Source organism: Ochotona princeps, chromosome 6 (genome assembly GCF_030435755.1).
Source record: "Ochotona princeps isolate mOchPri1 chromosome 6, mOchPri1.hap1, whole genome shotgun sequence".
Taxonomy (NCBI): domain Eukaryota; kingdom Metazoa; phylum Chordata; class Mammalia; order Lagomorpha; family Ochotonidae; genus Ochotona; species Ochotona princeps.
Genome location: NC_080837.1, coordinates 4,241,172 through 4,253,572, shown reverse-complemented (window position 1 = coordinate 4,253,572; position 12,401 = coordinate 4,241,172). Strand labels below are relative to the sequence as shown.

The 12,401-nt window shown below is 50.1% G+C and overlaps 1 protein-coding gene across 1 annotated transcript in view; it reads left to right on the top strand.

Annotated features, from left to right (window-relative positions):
* The window catches only part of PTPN9 (protein tyrosine phosphatase non-receptor type 9), an 82,865-nt gene extending 72,073 nt beyond the window's left edge, over positions 1-10,792 (top strand). Inside the window, exons 9-13 of the mRNA XM_058665492.1 lie at positions 3,932-3,998; positions 7,062-7,140; positions 8,301-8,451; positions 9,118-9,325; positions 9,961-10,792. Of these exons, the coding sequence (XP_058521475.1) occupies positions 3,932-3,998; positions 7,062-7,140; positions 8,301-8,451; positions 9,118-9,325; positions 9,961-10,175 (720 nt within the window). The 3' untranslated portion in view covers positions 10,176-10,792. The remainder of the gene's footprint in view (positions 1-3,931; positions 3,999-7,061; positions 7,141-8,300; positions 8,452-9,117; positions 9,326-9,960) is intronic.
* The last annotated feature ends 1,609 nt before the right edge of the window (positions 10,793-12,401 follow it).

Genomic DNA, 12,401 nt, shown 5'->3' with positions numbered 1-12,401 from the left:
TTTTTTTAAATATATTTTTAGTTTGAATTTTGAATTATGTCATACAATTTCATATAGGCTCAGATTCCCCCCAAATTCCCACCCCCATCAGATTTTTCCCATTTTGTTACAATAGTGTAGTCCTTCATAAGGAATCATAATTCTATGAGTCTCTTATTTAAGTGTACCCCGACATTGTTGGTACAGACAATGTCGGATAGTCCAGCATCCCATTGGCTACACATGTCCAACAATTGGGAATCCATCTTTCGTCTGGAAGCAGGAGTGCATGTTCCATTATATCCCCATGTCTGTATATGACAGACCCCAGTACTCCATTTCCATAAGTGGAAGCCATGAAACAAGGTCAACAACTGGTATGAGTTAGAACAGCCACAACAACAAGAACAACATCAACAACAAATTACAGCACCATGAAAAAAATGCACCACAGAGTAACCAACACATGGATGACAAAAAGGAAACACAAAAGTCTCTTGGGAAAAATGATGCCATCATATAATCCATGAGTCCGTGATGAATTCAACAAGAGAAAATAAATTATTTGGAATAAACCAATCTGAAATAAAAAACATACAGCCAAAAAAGCAAGCAAGCAAACAAGAAAACAGTATGGATTGGATTATTGAGGTTACACTTTCCATGTTGATTTCTTTATATATGAGAGAACATATGTTATTTGTTCTTTCGTGATTGACTCATTTCACTGAGCATAATGGTCTCTAGTTGGGACCACCTGGTTGTTTATAGAATGATTTCATTCCTCTTAATAGCTGAATAATATTCCGTAGAGTAGTAGATGTACCACAGTTTCTTTAATCACTCTTTGAACGTATATCTGGATTGTTCCCATGTCTTTGCTATTATAGATTCTGCTACTGCAAATATAGGATTACAGATCCCCTTCTCATAGGCAGATTTCACTTCTGTTGGGTGACTTATTTTTTTTTTTAAGTCCTGTTTAATACAACCTGTTTATAGCAGTGTGGAATTTTGGGATGAATGACTAAGTTGGTTTTATGGTTCTTTTTTGGTTCTGCCAGCTTTCTCTGGGGATGTCTGGAATTTAGTGTCAAGTCATAGCATCGATTGAGTGTGCTGTCTAGAGTAAAGAGGTTTAAGTAGTGCTTCTTTAACATGACACATATCGTAAATGCTTGCTATTGCCTCAGTTGGGGCATGTTTGATGCATGGGTTGGGATCCTAGGATCAGCGTCTTTGCCTCCCTGACTCTGTGGCTCAGGTGGCTGAGCCTGGAGCCTTTCCCGGGCCCTTGCAGAGGGACTTCCTGCAGGAAGAGGAGACTTCCCTAGGTCTGCTACTGGGCATGTCCGCTCAGCTCTGCCAGAACTGCCTGGAGCGGTGCTCTTGTGGAGGGAGGGACCAGGCACTGGGTCTGAGATATCTGTATGTGTCCGTGGTGACAGCTGGGCATGTGACTCTTAAAGATTTGCTTTGTTTATTTTTTAAAAGATTTATTTATCTTTATTAGAAAGGCAGATCAGATTTACAGAGAGGAGAGACAGAAAGATCTTCTATCTGCTGGTTCACTTTCCAGATGGCTGGAATGGGTATGACCATTGGGTTGAGATATCTAGTGGGATGACTGTGAGGTCCCAACAGTTCTGACTGCCCTGCTGGGAAAGCATGGTACGCTGAGGAAGGAGACGATGGTGAGAGGTGTGGCTCTCCTCTTGTTTGCTCTTGGAACACTTCTGTTTTTGTCACACCTCCCCCCATTCCCTCTTCTGTGTCCTCCGCTGTCCATGTCCACTCACTTTCCCACCAGGTACACATTTGGTTTAAAGGACCTCGGCAGAGATCTTGTGCATGTGGTAAGGCGATGCAGGAGCCTGTGACCCTTAGGAGGTGGGAGAAGAACTGGAAAAGGCAGTTAGGAGTTTACCTTTGGGCAGTGGCTTTGTGTTGCTCGTCTGGGTGGTCATGGAGTCTGCGTGTGTGGCCCATGCAGTGTAGCATTGCTCTCACTATGTGGTGGAATGGATGGGATGTTCCTGATCTGCTTGGCTTGCCTCCCCTTTGGTTCTGTGTATAGTTTTGCAGGTCCTAATAGACTATGGTTTGTAAGTAGTGGCTTTATATAGATGTAATCGCATGTCATCTGATTCATCCATTTGAAGTGTACAAGTCAGTGGTGTTTGATGTATTAACTGAGTTGTGTAATCATTATCATCACAGTCGACCTTAGAATACCATTGGACCAGCCTTTGAGCCTAGCAGGTCAAGTTGCTGCCTGGGACTCCAGTATCTTGGATCAGAATGCTGATTCACGTCCCAGCTCTTCCACTAGCACTCCAGCTCCCTGCCAATGTGCCTTAGGAAGCAGCAGATGATGACTGGGGTCATCATGTAGAAGCCCCAGATGGAGTTCCTGGCTCCTGACTTCAGCCTGGCTCACCCCTGGCTGTTGCAGCCATTTGGGAAGTGAAACAGCAGAAGAAAGATCTTTCTGTTAGTCTCTGTCTCCCTTCCTCAGCCCTCTTTCTACCACCCTGCCCTTTAAATAGATGAGTAAATAATCTAAAAATATTTTTATCGTCTCCCAGAACCCCTACCTTTGGCATTCATTCCCCCTCTCTAAACTACCACATCTGCCTTCTGCCTTGATGGACTTGCCTGTTCTAGACAATCTGCGTAAATGGAGTCACGTGAATGGTGACCTTTGGTGTCTGATGTCTTAGAACACCGTGCCTTCCAGGCTCTGTGTGTGTAGCGGGTGTCACCACCTCATCCCTTGTATTTCCCAGGAACGTCTCATACACTACATGTTACTCACTTCTCATTGGAGACGCTTGGAGTTATTTGTATTTCTCAAACAAGTGTCTAAATTTTGAGTAGTCCTGTTTTGTCATTTCTTTTTTTCTACTTTTTTTCTTTCTAAAGATTTATATATTTTTTATTGTAAAGGCTGATACAGAGAGAGAAGGAGAGACAGAGAGATAGATCTTCTGTCCACTGGTTCACTCCCCAAGTGGCTGCAGTGGCCAGAGTGAGCTGATCTGAAATCAGGAGCCAGGAGCTTCGTCCAGGTCCCCCACATAGGTGCAGGGTCCCAAGATTTTGGACCATTCTCTGCTGCTTTCCCAGGCCAAAGGTAGGGAGCTGGATGGGAAGTGGAGCAACCAGATACGAACTGGCACCCATATGAGATTTCAGTAGATGCAAGGCGTGAATTTCAGCCGCCAGGGTGTCACGCTGTGCCTTTTTTTTTTTCTTTTAAAGATCCATTTATTTTCATTGGAGAGGCAGATCAGATCTACATAGAAGAGAAACAGAAAGATCCCCCATTTGCTGGTTTACTCCTCAAATGGCCGCAGTCATCAGAGCAGAGTTGGTCTGAAGCCAGGAGCTTCTTCCAGGTCTCCCACGTGGATGCACGGTCCCAAGGCTTTGGGCCATCCTCTGCTGCTTTCCCAGGCCACAAGCAAGGATGGGAAGTGGAGCAGCTGGGACATGAAGCAGCACCCATGTGGCATCCCAGTGCTTATAAGGCGAGGATCCATCCATTGAGCCATTCCCCTGTGCCCGTTGTTCCATTTCCTTAGGGGTGAGCTCTCTAGATCATTTGGTAACCCCATTTACTCTTCTGAGGAGCTATGGGATTACCTGTTGTGTTTTCAGTAGCAGCATCTGGCGACTGCAATTTCCACATGCCCTTTCAATACCTGGTCACAAAGACGGGCTCTTTTTTTCCCCCCCAGGCATTTTAAAGTTTTAATCTGTACAGTAGAGGTGTGTATTGACTCAGTCCCGTCTGTTGAAATGAGGGATGTGAATTGGTCTTTTCATTTCTCAGTTTCTGCCTATTGAGCATGTTCATTCCCTGGTTGTGTGTACCTAGCGCAGCACATACACAATCCCACGTGGGCTGTTGCATGCAGCTGCAGTAATGTCTCCTTCTTGTCATTAGACAGATTACATCAATGCCAGTTTCATGGATGGCTATAAGCAGAAGAATGCTTACATCGGCACCCAAGGTAAGCTGGTCAAGCTCTCACACTCTGATGGCATCACTGTTCCAGTGAATGGTAACTGGAGTTGACACAGTGACTGCCAGGTCCCGGGTTCCATAAGACTGCAAGTGGTTAAGGAAGTCAAACAAGAAGTATAGCACTTCTCTTCGACCTCACCAGGCCTGTGGCCTGCTCTACATTTCCAATAGAGGCCAAGAAGGGCAGTGGTCCTTGATAGAGGTTGCATCTGATATAGGACTGAGTAGTGCTGTCCTCAGAGAATGTCACTGGTCCCTGTACCGTCACAGAGCACTCCAGCAAGTGTGCTGTCGTGACCAGGCTGGGCTTAGTCAGACAATTTCTGCTGGGTTTCAGATGGAGTGTCTGTAAATGTTCCTGGTGCCTTTGTGCATCTGAGAATACCATACTGGCTCCAAAGAAGGTGGGAAGAAAATTAGCACATGAATACAACACCAGCCACTGCCACGTGCATTTGCAGGGTATGGCCTCGGAGGAATCTGCAAGAGGGGGTGGGTGTTGGTACAGCATTAAGACGCTGCTTCACAGGAGGGGGCAGTGTTGTGACACAGCTGTTTAAGCCACTGGGCACCATCCTATATGGCAGTATCTCATATAAACACTGGTTTGGGTCCTAACTGCTCCACTTCTAATCCAGCTTCTGGCTAATGTGCCTGAGAAATCAGCAGAAGATGACGCAAGTGCTTCTTTAAAGAACTCTTAAGGTCTATCTTATTTATTTATTTTTAAAAGGCAGAGATGAAGAGTCTCCATCTACTATTTCACTCCAAAATGCTTGCTGAGACTGGGGCTGGGGTTCTGGCCAAGGCCAGGCCTGGTGTTGAATCCAAGCCAAGAACCCAATCCTGCTTTCTTGTGGGGCCCAACCACTTGATCCATCATTGCTGCCTTCCTCCTGAGATTATACATCAAGAGGAAAATTAAATCAAAAGCTGGGGAGCCAGGAATTGAACTTAGGCACTCTGCACATCATAGCCAGTGTCTTCATTGCTAAGCCATGTGCCTGTGCTGCCCCAGTGAAGTGATTTTATTTATTTGAAAGGCAGAGTGACAGAGAAAGGGAGGTTCATTCGCCAAAGGGCTGCAAGGCTGGGGCTGGGCCTGGCCAAAGCCAGGACCCTGGAGCTCTGTCTGGGTCTCCCGTGTAAGTGGTAGGAACCTAATACCTGGACAGTTTTCCACTGCCTTTTCCGGCATATTGGCAGGAACTCAGTTGGAAGCAAAGCACTCTGATACAGACTGCTTAATCTGCTGTAGTGCAACTCCCACTTCATCATTGTTTCTGTTTAATGATACATTTTTTAAACAGATTTATTTATTTTTATCACAAAGTCAGAAATACAGGGAGCAGGAAAGACAGAAAGGAAGATCTTCCGTCCGATGATTCACTCCCCAAGTGACCGCAATGACCGGTGCTGCGCAGATCCAAAGCCAGGAGCCAGGAAATTCTTCCAGGTCTCCCACGTGGGTGCAGGGTCCCAAGGTTTTGGACCATCCTTGACTGCATTCCAGGCCACAAGCAGGGAGCTGGATGGGAAGTGGGGCTGCCAGAATTAGAACCGCCGCCCATATGGGATCCCGGCGCGTTCAAGATGAGGACTTCAACGCTAGGCGACTACACTGGGTGTAATGATATCTTGTGAATAATTTCCCATAGCAAAATAGCCGATATCACAGCATTACTTGCATGGAATGTATAAATTATGGCTAGCCCAAATTTTACCCTGTCTTACTGGACATTTAGCTCATCTCCAAGATTTCCCACTTTAGGCAGCAGCCATCTCTGCAGAGAGGGACTTCTAGAGCCTAAGATACGGTAGCAAAACCATGGTGGAACAGTGACCATCCAGGCCCTTTGACACTGTCCTGTTTCCCAGGAAGTAGGGGAGGAGAAAACACTGGCAAAGTATAAGGAATTGTCCTGAGCTGTTTGTTACTGTCTTCACTGAAAGGGAGTTGGTGGCCCATGAGTCTTTTCAGCGTTCTTGCTGAGTAGTTAGTTAGCATGTGGCATGTTCTGTGCCGATCCGAAGCCAGAAGTCTGGACCTTCTTCCTGGTCTTCCATGTGGGTGCAGGGTCCCAAGGCTTTGGGCTGTCCTCAACTGCTTTCCCAGGCCACAAGCAGGGAGCTGGATGGGAAGTGGAGCTGCCGGGATTAGAAATGGTGCCCATGTGGAATCCCCGCACATACAAGGCGAGGACTTTAGCCACTAGGCAACCATGCTGGGTCCTAAAAGTAAATATTTTTAAGGAATATTTTACTTATCTGAAAGATACAGTAGGAAAAAAACAGAAAGAGGTGTTCCATCTGTTGGTATACTCCCCAAATGGCCACAACACTGCGGCTGGGTCAGGCCAAAGCCTGGAAGCAGGAGCTTCATTTGTGTCTCCCATGTGGGTCCAGGGACCCAAAGACTTGTGCCATCCTCTGCTGCTTTCCCTGGCACTAAAACAGGGAGCTGGATCAGAGGTGAAGCAGCTAGGACAAGACCTGGTGCCCATGTGTAATGTGGATGGTGCAGGTGGCAGTTTAGCTTGCCATCTACAACACCAACCTCAAAAACAAAGAAATTGAAAGAATTTGTAAGGCATAATGATAGCTCCTTGCAGAAGTGTCTCTCTCTCTCTGCCTTTTCAGTAAATAGATAAATCTTAAAAAACTAAATAAAAAGGTGGAGTGATACAAGAATGAGACGTTACCAGCGCTACTTTTGAATGAAGAGGCAAATTGCAAGCATGAAGGCTGTGAGCAGATGGGACTCAGGAGGGTGACAGTGTGGCCACTCCAGTGATTCCAAGTGGGAATTTTGGTGAGAGGAAAATAGCTGGAGATGTGTGCCCGGTTGACACTGTCAGCTTGGCGTGACCACAGCTGCAGTTCTGGGAGGTGTGTGGCAGCGCCCCCCAGACCTAGTGTGTCTGCCTCACATTTAGGGGGCATTTCAGGACTTCCTAGGGTTAGCAGGTGTGTAGTGAAAGGAGCAGTGGTAGCTGACATCTGTGCTTTGTCCCGGACCAACAGCCCTTGCGTTCTACTCTCATGTCAGGTCCTTTGGAGAATACGTACCGGGATTTCTGGCTCATGGTCTGGGAGCAGAAGGTCCTGGTGATTGTCATGACCACCCGGTGAGTGGATCTCGCCCATGCTCAGCCCAGCCCCGAGGCTGAGAAACTATAGAGGACATTTTGTTCTCAGAGGCCCCGAGTAGTAGGAGAGCTGAGACAGACCCTGACCCGCCTTGTCTTCCTCTCGGCTGACCCTGGGTTAACCCAGGCAGAGGACAGTGGGCATTGATGGGACTCACTTTACAAAGCTTGAATGCCTGGACTGAGAGCCTGGCTTTACCCTCTCAGGAGGTGCTGGTGGGGCACCCCTCACCCAGAATTGGACTTCAAGATCATGGAGAGTTTCATGTTGGGGATACTCAGTAGGTAAAGTCTAGGCAGTTATTCCAGAACTTGGAACCTCTGCCTTCTGACACTGCTGCTCCCAGTGTTTTGGGTAAGGGGCTTCCCTGATGCTTGGCAGCATGCTGTGTTTCCTATTAGGAGCCATCTTCCTGACTCCTTTGCCTACCAGTGGTGTGACCTTTGGCCCCTCTTCTGCACGAATGTGTTTCCTTCTATTGGGGAACTGTAAGGGGAGAAATATCCTGAGTGGGGCAGGAATCTCTCAATAGGGAACAGGCGGTCAGCTGAAAGATGTTACCCACCCATTAGCATTATTATCATGACATTAATTGTAACCTGTTTCAGAAGAGGGCACAAAATAAATAAGAAGGTACACTTTGCTCCCTCCTCAGGGCATGTGCTTCGAGCATCGTGGACCACTAACAAGTGTAGGGTGGTCTCTAGGCCTCATGCAAACCCGCCTCTCCCTCGCAAGCCCCACCCACCCACTGCATCTTCAGATGTGGGCTTTTCCCACTCCTCAGCCTAGGGAGGAGGAGGACCACTGGCTGAGGCCCAGGCCAGAAAGTTCTCTCTGACCTGCCCGGTTTTGCCTATAGTCTGTCCACCCCTGTTCCTCCCAGATAACATGAGAAGGAGCATGAGGTGTCAGGGAAGGGGTGCAGCGCATGCTGTGTCTGTGAGCACACAACCATGGTGGTGGATGAGCGCCCAGTCGATGGGCTCTGTGAGCACATGCAGAGACCTTCCCTGCCGCTCCCATGCTGCCGAGGACCTTGGGGCTCCTCAGAAGCAATAGGAGATGGCGCTGTGTGTCGGGAGTCCCACTGTGGAGACGAAGGGTGGCAGGCTGACCTCTCTCCCTGTGTCCTCAGCTTTGAAGAAGGCGGCAGGAGAAAGTGTGGCCAATACTGGCCTTTAGAGAAAGACTCTCGGGTCCGATTTGGCTTCCTCACCGTGACCAACCTAGGCGTGGAGAACATGAACCATTATAAGAAAACAACGCTAGAAATTCATAACACAGAGGTAAGGCATGGTTTTATCATTCAAATTTTGAAAAAAAATGTTTCTTGTTCAGTTAGTTCACTCCCTAAATGCTTGTAGTAGCTGGGATTAGGCTGAAGTCAGGAGCTGGGTTACCCAACCGGGTCTCGCCTGTGGGTGGCAGGGACGCAGTCACTCACCTGCTGCCTCCTGAGCTCTGTGTAACTAGAAGCTGCAGTAGGGAGCCAGAGGCAGGATCGACCCCTGACGCTGACGAGGGACATCGGCATTTTAACTAGCATCCTAATTGCTGGGCCAGGTGCCTGCCCCCTCCTCACCTTTTCTTCCCTTCTTTTTTCATTTTAAAGATTTGTTCCCCTCCTCACCTTTTTGAAGCTGAGGGAGAAAGTTTATAGTAATGAAAATCTCCCAAGGAGGCAGGCAGGATGCCAGCAGGGCTGTGGGTTGTCTCTGTTCACCAGGGAATGGGGTGAAGTTTGGCATTGCACAGCCAGGTCATCTTGACAACAGTCGTGCATGCATGGTGTTCTGTGAGGGCTGACTTCCAGTGTACAGAAAGCCCACTGATGGCACACTGTTAAACCTCCTTTGGCTTTGTGGCAGAAGGCAGTTGTGAGGGGACCGTGAGAGGGAGCTGGGAGCCTCTGGCACTAGTGGCTCCTTAATATTCACCTGCTTTCACCCCAGGAGCGGCAGAAACGCCAGGTAACCCACTTCCAGTTCCTGAGCTGGCCAGATTACGGCGTCCCTTCCTCAGCAGCTTCCCTCATTGACTTCCTGAGAGTGGTCCGAAGCCAGCAGAGCCTGGCTGTCAGCAGCATGGGCGCACGCTCCAGAGGCCAGTGCCCTGAGCCACCCATTGTGGTCCACTGCAGTGCGGGCATTGGCAGGACAGGTAAGGCTGCTGACGGCACTCCTGAGGGAGCAACAGGGAAGTGCCTCAGCTGTGGTGGCCATGGGAGGAGGAACCCGTGCAAGGCCCGCTTTCTTGTGCTTTTGATATTCCCCCATACCTGCCAGGGTGTGCTCACCCCAGCCATGGGCTCTGGGGGCTGATGCTTGATCCATCCAGTCAGTGCCGTCCTCTGCTGGCCCTGCCACCTTGTCCTCGCTGTCACACAGGGATCCCAGCAGCACCCAGTTAGGCTGCTGCCTGCTCCCCACATGGCTGCATTCTGCCTTCTGTAGTCCCTGAGCATTCAGGGCAGGTGTACACAGGCACTGTTGGTCCATCTAACCCAGGGGCCCCTCGGGGAGACTGCAGAACATTTCTAGTAGGTCAGGCCTCCGTGGAGGTGTGGCACCTCTGGAAGTTGGGTGTGGGAGTGCTGCCCGTCAGTCCTCCCTCCCTCTTGCTGTTGTCCCTATGTTTGTCCTGGGAGAGGCCATATTTCTCCAATCCTCAGCACTCCTGGGACCCCTTCCTCAGGGGCCCCTGAGTTGGTTCATCCAGTCCTGCTTGGGTGTGCTGGGAGAGGGAGGTGCATACAATAGAGCAAGGCAGCCATGACTGCTGCTTGTCTTCCTCAGGTACCTTCTGCTCACTGGACATTTGCCTGGCACAGCTGGAGGAGCTTGGCACCCTTAACGTGTTCCAGACGGTGTCACGCATGAGGACCCAGCGCGCCTTCAGCATCCAGACCCCCGAGCAGTACTACTTTTGCTATAAGGCCATCCTGGAATTTGCAGAGAAGGAGGGCATGGTGCCCTCTGGCCACAGCCTACTGCCCATGGAGGGCCAGTAACTGTCCACGGGCCATTCCCTGCTGGACGGCCTTCCTCACCCTGCTACCCTGGATATCACTGAGTCTGTGGGCTGCTGTTGGTGGACCTGCCGAAGCCATGGATCCTCCTCTTCGTCGTGTCTCCCAGGCCCGTGTGCACGCAGGCAGCCCTTCCCTTTGGCTGGGTCCCCGTGATGGAGCCGCCCCGTGCAAGGGCCGGCAGCCATGTGTTCTCACTTCCTAACACCTGCTCTCGAACTGTGCCTTATGAAAACCCAACTGTGGCTATTGAGTTTTGCCAGGGGCCCCGAGGTAAGTGGGAAGGAGTGAGCCCCTCTTTCCTGTTGCCATTCTTTTGGGGGGGTCTCCCTTCTCCCACTCCTTCCCATGCCTGGGGTCTGTTGGTGTGGTGAGCAGCCGCTGCCTTCCTCCCTGGAGAACCTGAGTTCCATGTTCTAGAGGTTGTCCTGAGTGCCAAGCATGTGTGTACATCGGGCGCGTATCCCGGTCCTCCCTGCCGTCGTGTGTGTGCGCGTGGATGTGCACTTCTGTGTATGGGTCCACATGGACGAGTGTATATACTATCTATTGTATGTGACACTATGGGCATATTCTATAAATACATATACACACACATACTCCTTTGTAGAAGTTCCTGTGGCTCTGGGTTGCAGTTCGGACCCGCTTCTTAGACCCTAGACTAGCTGGGGCTCAGGGTCAGCCTCCTGCCATCAGAGCACTAGGTGGGGGGAGGGTGCATTCCCTGTGCCCTTGCCGCAGGCCTCCTCCTGCAGTAATGCTGCCCCTTCCCCTGGATGCTGCCCTGTGGGGTCACAAGTCCTGGTTTGTGGTGACACTGGTTGAATTCAGCATGGATCACCCTTATCTAATTGTTCTGTTTACTTTGCCAATTTGGGGAACAGACCTCCACTGTGAGTCCAGACCCTCTCCCTCCCTGCCCTGGGCTTGGGGAGGCTACGAGCGAGCCGGGGCAGTGCAGGGTCACTGAGCAACCAGAGCCAAATGAAATCGGTACGAAGTCTTCGAAGGAAAGAAGCAAGGAGCCCTGCTGTGAAAGCGGAGACTGATGGGAGCATGCCTCCCCATGAGGACGGGCTGGGCCCTGTGTCCTCTTGTCCTTCCACAGCTTGGCCCTGCTGCCCACCAAGATGCCCATCTGCCCCTGGCCATGTGCCAATGACAAGCTGCACCCCCCTGGCTGGGTGATGGGGTACCCTGCAATCACAGTTTGCCCTTTTCCACCTACCATGTCCCTGCCTGCTCCTGACCTATTGTGCCAGGGACAGAATCAAACACCCCAGCATTCCACATTCCCAAGAGCATCCTGGGAACCCCTAAACCTCCTTACCCCTGTCAGAAGATGAGGTTGGCAGCTGATCAGACCTCGATAACTTTATACTGTAATAAGCTCTTTGAATGTGTATATTCTTATTTTTTACAATCATTTCATTTTGTATTTAACATCAATGGACTGAGTCAGATTCTGAAGATAATTGTAATGTTCAATATCTTACAGCGATACAGTTTTGTATTTACATATAAATATATCAACATGATCAAACACTTTTAGCTTCATCGATTTTAGCAGTCTGGGGTCGGGAAGATGAGAAGTGGGTCCAGGAGCTGGCCTGGGTGGGGTTGGGAGGAAAGGAGGGGCCAAGGCACCCACCTGTGCCAGAGTTCTGAGAGCCGCCCAGCTGCTTGGAAGGCCGCACACAGCCCTTTCCCTGGACACAGGGACCAACATGATTGAGGTCTGGCCAAGTATCGAGCTCTGTCTATACAGTACCTTCTCCCGAGCACCTCATGCAGACCCCACCACAGCCCACCCAGCCAACATCCTTCACCTCCTATTCCCTCTGCCCTTGTCCCATTTTTGGACAGATGGGGAAGGTGTGGTCCAGTTCTGTCACTCGTGCCGTTTCATGGCAAAGCTTGGGCCTGTCTGCTGTGTAGGACCTGGAGACCATGCCTAACCCCCCTTCTCAGCCTGCAAACAGTTGGTCCTTTCCAAGCAGCTGATCTGGAACCCAGGCTGCAGGCAGTGGACTGGAGGGAAGACAAGGCTGCTGACAGCCGCACCCAGGGTCTCTCCTTGGGTAGGGGCCTCAGGTGTACAGCCTGCCAACCATATGGGTGCCCCAGGCACTGGGGAAGAGCTTGAATCCTTGCATCTCAGAGGGACCCAGAAGCCTGTGTCTCTACAGGAGCACACCCACTCTGTGG